The 7,219-nt window shown below is 43.9% G+C and overlaps 1 protein-coding gene and 1 long non-coding RNA gene across 2 annotated transcripts in view; both read left to right on the forward strand.

Moving 5' to 3' along the window:
- The window catches only part of LOC121549993 (exocyst complex component 4), a 171,041-nt gene extending 166,717 nt beyond the window's left edge, over positions 1-4,324 (forward strand). Inside the window, exon 18 of the mRNA XM_041862039.2 lies at positions 2,233-4,324. Within this exon, the coding sequence (XP_041717973.2) occupies positions 2,233-2,470 (238 nt within the window). The 3' untranslated portion in view covers positions 2,471-4,324. The remainder of the gene's footprint in view (positions 1-2,232) is intronic.
- A 638-nt stretch (positions 4,325-4,962) lies between these two features.
- LOC121549987 lies at positions 4,963-7,079 on the forward strand. Its single transcript, XR_005996890.1, has 5 exons — positions 4,963-5,250; positions 5,502-5,598; positions 5,837-5,938; positions 6,269-6,326; positions 6,430-7,079. It is a non-coding gene; the product is annotated as an uncharacterized LOC121549987 (long non-coding RNA).
- The last annotated feature ends 140 nt before the right edge of the window (positions 7,080-7,219 follow it).

Genomic DNA, 7,219 nt, shown 5'->3' on the forward strand with positions numbered 1-7,219 from the left:
AATGCATTAATATATCTTTCATAGCTGTGTGTGTGTGTGTGTGTGTGTGTGTGTGTGTGTGTGTGTGTGTGTGTGTGCGTGTGCGTGTGCGTGTGCGTGTGCGTGTGCGTGTGCGTGTGCGTGCGTGCGTGCGTGCGTGCGTGCGTTGCGTGCGTGCATTGGGGAGAACAAGTATTTGATACACTGCCGATTTTGCAGGTTTTCCTACTTACAAAGCATGTAGAGGTCTGTAATTTTTATCATAGGTACACTTCAACTTTGAGAGACGTAATCTAAAACAAAAATCCAGAAAATCACATTGTATGATTTTTAAGTAATTCATTTGCATTTTATTGCATGACATAAGTATTTGATACATCAGAAAAGCAGAACTTAATATTTGGTACAGAAACCTTTGTTTGCAATTACAGAGATCATACGTTTCCTGTAGGTCTTGACCAGGTTTGCACACACTGCAGCAGGGATTTTGGCCTACCCTCCATACAGACCTTCTCCAGATCCTTCAGGTTTCGGGGGCTGTCGCTGGGCAATACGGACTTTCAGCTCCCCTCCAAAGATTTTCTATTGGGTTCAGGTCTGGAGACTGGCTAGGCCACTCCAGGACCTTGAGATGCTTCTTACGGAGCCACTCCTTAGTTGCCCTGGCTGTGTGTTTCGGGTCGTTGTCATGCTGGAAGACCCAGCCACGACCCATCTTCAATGCTCTTACTGAGGGAATGAGGTTGTTGGCCAAGATCTCGCGATAAATGGCCCCATCCATCCTCCCCGCTATACGGTGCAGTCGTCCTGTCCCCTTTGCAGAAAAGCATCCCGAGGAATGATGTTTCCACCTCCATGCTTCACTGTTGGGATTGTGTTCTTGGGGTTGTACTCATCCTTCTTCTTCCTCCAAACACGGCGAGTGGAGTTTAGACCAAAAAGCTATATTTTTGTCTCATCAGACCACATGACCTTCTCCCATTCCTCCTCTGGATCATCCAGATGGTCATTGGCAAACGTCAGACGGGCCTGGACATGCGCTGGCTTGAGCAGGGGGACCTTGCGTGCGCTGCAGGATTTTAATCCATGACGGCGTAGTGTGTTACTAATGGTTTTCTTTGAGACTGTGGTCCCAGCTCTCTTCAGTTCATTGACCAGGTCCTGCCATGTAGTTCTGGGCTGATCCCTCACCTTCCTCATGATCATTGATGCCCCATGAGGTGAGATCTTGCATGGAGCCCCAGACCGAGGATGATTGATCGTCATCTTGAACTTCTTCCATTTCCTAATAATTGCGCCAACAGTTGTTGCCGTCTCACCAAGCTGCTTGCCTATTGTCCTGTAGCCCATCCCAGCCTTGTGCAGGTCTACAATTTTATCCCTGATGTCCTTACACAGCTCTCTGGTCTTGGCCATTGTGGAGAGGTTGTAGTCTGTTTGATTGAGTGTGTGGACAGGTGTCTTTTATACAGGTAACGAGTTCAAACAGGTGCAGTTAATACAGGTAATGAGTGGAGAACAGGAGGGCTTCTTAAAGAAAAACTAACAGGTCTGTGAGAGCCGGAATTCTTACTGGTTGGTAGGTGATCAAATACTTATTTCATGCAATAAAATGCAAATTAATTACTTAAAATCATACAATGTGATGTTCTGGATTTTTGTTTTAGATTCCGTCTCTCACGGTTGAAGTGTACCTATGATAAAAATTACAGACCTCTATATGCTTTGTAAGTAGGAAAACCTGCAAAATCGGCAGTGTATCAAATACTTGTTCTCCCCACTGTATGTTTCATATGTCTGCTTTGTAGGACAGCCTACCGATGCTACTGTTTTCCCTATAAATATGGATTAAACCAGCATCAATATAAATATGGATTAAACCAGCATCAATATAAATATGGATTAAACCACCATCAATATAAATATGGATTAAACCACCATCAATATAAATATGGGTTAAACCACCATCAATATAAATATGGATTAAACCCCCATCAATATAAATATGGATTAAACCACCATCAATATAAATATGGATTAAACCATCATCAATATGTATGGCGGTGGCTCAGACCTGATCTCTTCCTTTGTGAATGTATATTTATCATCTCTGCTCTCACACACACACACACACACACACACAAAGTAGTACTAGATCAACAACATCATAGTGTTATGTGTGTGGGGCAGCATGATACAGTAGTACTAGATCAACAACATCATAGTGTTAAACTCATCTTCTCCCCTTTCTAGGCAGTACTATGAGATGCTGTACAACGCGGCAGACGAGCTGCTCAACCTGGTGGTGGACCAGGGCGTTCGCTACACAGAGCTGGAGTACATCCATGCCCTCAGCCTGCTGCAGAGGAGCCAGACGGGCGTGGGAGACCTGAGCACGCAGAACGTCCGGCTGCAGCGCCTCAAGGAGATCATCTGCGAGCAGGCAGCCTTTAAGCAGGCCATCAAGGACAAGAAGATCACTACTGTTTGAGAGGGGGGACATTGGGGGTCTGTTGTTGGCAATGGTCTTTCTGCATTACTGTCCAGTGTTTCTCAACCTCCTGTCTGTTAAAAGGGTTTAGAGTAAAGCATTACTGTCCTAGTACAGATGTCCTGGAGCAGTGTTTCTCAACCTCCTGTCTAGAAAAAGGGTTTTGATTAAAGCTAGTATTTTAGAGCTGACTAAACAGTGTCAGCTAACCATCTGAGGGACTGGTCAGCACCTTCCCAGGGACTGGTGTCGAACTGGGTTTGTAAAACTGGGTTTGTCCTTATTAGATCCCTATTGCGGTCCATAAATAAGCCATGTAATATGTTTTAGGGGTTGAGATAATGCTGGTAGGCTGTAAATTGAGTAGTTACTGATTTAAGGTTTAAACTTTGTTACCAATATGCATCTGTTGTTGTAATTCATCTGCTTATTCACTGGCAAGAATGCAGCCAGTTCCTCAAGAAAAAAAAACACACACACACACACACACTCTACAACTTGTAAAAACGACTCCCTTCAATCATCCCATATGCGGTCGGCCCTAGTCTCACCTGTGGAGAATGGGGGAATTCTCTGATAGCCTGGCTTTGGGACCTTTCTCATCTCATTTTCCTATTACATCTAACTGCTGCTCTCAATTACAGCTCTACCTCCAGCTCTCCCTCGTGGGCCCGCTGACTGTGTCTTTTATACCAGATGCCAGATTAGACTGTCTAGATTATCACTTCTCTCCTCCTGCTTTTGGCCATTCTTCTTCCCCAAGGACAAAGAAAGGAATTGGTTCCCCACCTCAGCTGTGGTTCACTCTATTTTTCTCTACATTTTTGAATAATGTAGATTGGATATAATGTAGCTATAGCCGATTCTGATTCTAGTATTTGCGTCTGCCCTGAAAATATGCATAGACTGTGCTGTAGCTGTAGCATAGGGGATGTGTATATAGTCCAACGCTCAAGGTGTTGAACTTAATAGGGATGTAATTGCAAATCACTACTCCACTTCCTACCACTACAACTGCTAAAACTTCTGCTAAAACTATTCTAAAGTGAATACACTTGCAAGGAGTTACAAATCATTCCTTCCCCTCAGTATTTTTAGTTAATTAACTCAGAGGAAAAGTACTTAACAAGAGCGAGGGAGGGAGGAAAGAGAACAGGGGAGAGTTGTGGCGGTGCTGCTCCCCAGAACCCAGCGGAACGATCCATCATAATGACACGTAGGCTGGGATCAATATGAGCCATGTGGTTGCCGGAGGGATTGCCTAGCGCCATAGGAACAGCATTCGTTTTACTCAGCACACTCAAGACACACACGTACACATTCACACACAATGCACACAATAAATACATACTATATTACACACACACACACACTATGGAGGTCTCTAGGGTTTGCAATACTCCACACACAATTGAGGAGTTTTTTTCTGCCAATTCTGTGAACAAGGGCACACTCCATCCGGATTTAAAGTATCTGGCATATCTGATCCCTATACCCAAATGTGTAATAATGTGGCCAACTCATTGTAAAGATCTACACATATATTTCACTTTTTTTAAACGCTTTGCTTTATTTGTTTGTTTGCTAAGACATGTCCTTTTGCACATCTACAGTATGTAATATGAGAGTAGTTTCATGTCTGATTAGATTTTTCACATCTGATAAGAATGTTAATGCTAATGTGTCCCGGTGTGATTTAAGGATTTATTTTATCCTTACTCCATTGTCTGTTAAAAGTCCCTTTCAGACCAACGCCTTGAATATTAATGATTTTACACTGAATTGAAGAAAGATGATTTGCCAATGTGTACACTGATCTTGCTGGAAAAATAAAACATCAAAATTCCCTGTCTATATGAACAGTTTGTGTGTTTTTGTACAATGAACAGTTCCAGTTTCCTACCTTGCGTAATCAAGGGACTAGTTTCTTCCATTGACAAAGAGGAATTGACGAATGCCATACAGAACGAAACACTACCCAAACAACATGGTCTGTCTATGCGCTGTTGCACCATATAATTCAAAAAAAATTCACAGACACAAATTGACTGTGTCCGATGTCATTTTAGATAGACAGATCCAAAATATACACTCAGGAATTCAGCACACCTGCCAGATCAGATGGGATGTCAGAAGAAAGCTTTTTTATAGAATGATCAAGACCTGTTGAAAGATGTCTGATGTACAAAGCACACTACTTGAAATCTAGTATGTCAAGCTTTTTTCTGCATTTTGGTGAGCATGATTGAGGTTTCAACATGGTGATTAGTGTAAAGTTATTAGATGATGGAATGGCTTATATTTGTCTCAGCACACAAAAATGCAAAAGCATGAATATATTACTTTTTCCAGACGGTGGAACCTGGGAACCATGATTTGGAAGCATTTATGAACTGCTGGGAAGTGAATCAAAAACGACATATCCCACAGTTCAATTCACCTACTGACACTTCGTCATCGTTACTAAGCAACAGAGAGAACGCTATTAGCTCCAGCTGAGCCAACTTCCCAAAATAGCTAGCTACCCTAGGCTAATTAGTAAGTAAAGATAGCGAAAAAGTATTCTTTCTAAAAAAAAATCTTATACTTCAACATTTTCAACTTTGCAAGATATCGGTAAGCAAACAACGCCCCAGTATTCCTCTGGGTCACCCACTTGCTATCCAAATGAGTCAATGACACAGGAGACCACTGATGCGCAACCATTTCCTGCTGCGGTTCATCAGCCGTGTGCAGACACGTTTTCAACCTCCGAGGAAGAGGAGGAGAAGACAATGGAGGTAAGGGAGGAAACTAGGGGTAACATAGCTAAATGAATAAGGATACTAGCTAGTTTGGCTTGTTTTCATGAGACTGCGTTAGTCAGATGAGCCATGAGTCTTTGGATAATAACAAACGCTGTTTATGTTAATTACTTTGATGGTGCAAGCAACTTCTCTCTCTTGCTACTCAGAGGTTCATAATAACAGCAGAAGTTTGGTGCATAAAAACAATGCATTACTTTTTCTATTGTGTACTCCAACTCATACAGAAAAACGATGGTGTGTTGACTGAAGAGGAAGTATCCAGCTGTTTATCCAACCTCTGCCACTGGACTAGAGCATGTCTATCAGTTCCTCTCTGCACCTGTAAGAACACACACACACAACACACACACTTCAGGTTGATAATATACTTTAAAAGAGTAACTGTTTACCATCAGACTAATCGCAGAAGATTATCTAACAAATCTGTTTACTTTCCATTTGTGTTGCATTTATTTCCTTGTTTTGTTTTTGTGTCATGTGGAATTCAATTTCGGAATATGTCTGTTGCCATCTCTCCCACTCTGCTCGCCCAACTCTCCTAATGTTTGTTGACTGGTAGATTTATCCTGTGTATAAGCCACATGCCATATCTCATCATCCTGGATGCCTCCCACAATGAACTCACCGACTTTTTGGATTCCAGCCGCCCAAGAACCTCAAGGTAGGACCTTCAGCAGACAGGATAAGACAATGGTTGATTTGTGGCTTGGGGTTTATGTAAGCCTATAGTCCCAGAAGATGGGCTCCAATCATCATAGACCATTTATAGTGTTATTCCATATGCTTACTAAGTATTACCTACCCTTGAATGACAAGGAACTTACCAGGTTTGACTTCTTCTTGTTGTTTAGCAATTATACAGTACTAGTAGAATTTATTATACTATGCATACATTTGGTCGTTTATTTTCATATTTCTTCCTTGCAAAAAGCATTTAAAGATTGGTCCACTTGAATAATTATTCATGTTTGTCAACTTTTCCCATAACCAGATGTCAGTGATGACACATTTGTCAGCCTATTCGTCTCTGAGTAAACTGAATCTGGACTGTATCCTTTAAAAAAGCATTTACACACACACACAAACGTCTAGTTTTTATCTAGACTACTTCCTCATTGCATACCATTCTTAACGTGTACCCTCTCTGGACAGACAACTGTTTCAGTGAGATTGGTGGTCTGCTGCATTGTGCCAGCCTCACACACCTCACCTTTCCCCCCGTCTCATATTTAAACCCCAGACATAATTGAGCTTCAGCTTTTCAAAGACACACCAACATGAGCTCCAGTGTGAGAGCCACCATATGGCTGTACCAGCGGGCCTCCGGACCCTTCCCTCTCCCTCTCTGACAGATGCTGGTGTCCTTTATCAAAGTGATTCCTCATCGTCAGCACGATGCAGCCGTGTCCTCCCCTGTCCGGTTTCCCCTCCCCTCTGGGGCCAGCTGCCAGCGGTGTCAGTGAGCCTGGACCCTGTTCAACCCCCCCCTTTCTTCCTCCCTCACACCTCACCCCGTAGCATCCCTGTCAACCAGGGAACCAGCCGCTGTCTCCATCTCCCCTCTCCCTTCCCTCTCGGCCCTCTCCTGCCCAGCCACGCTCCCTAACAGTGTGCTACCTGTCAGCCAGCCGCCTCTCTCAGCCCATCACACCCAGGCCACGAGAGCTTCCAGGGCTCTGCGCGGTCACCGTCCCCCGCTGTCAGCAGCTCTCTGCCAGGCAGGCTAGCGGTGGAGGGCAGGGCATGGGGGCACAGGGGCTGGATCCTGGATGACAGCCCACGCAGGGGGAAGGTGGGGTGAGGATGGGTAGTTACAGAGGAGGAGGGATGGTGGGTTATAGAGGAGAGGAGGCCTGGTCTGTAGTGCTTTTGGCATGCCCACACCAGTGTCTGGCCAGCTGTTCACCTGTCACTCCTCACCTGTCAGCCCGTACCGTTGGAG

This window comes from Coregonus clupeaformis, chromosome 2, assembly GCF_020615455.1.
Source record: "Coregonus clupeaformis isolate EN_2021a chromosome 2, ASM2061545v1, whole genome shotgun sequence".
NCBI classification, from domain to species: domain Eukaryota; kingdom Metazoa; phylum Chordata; class Actinopteri; order Salmoniformes; family Salmonidae; genus Coregonus; species Coregonus clupeaformis.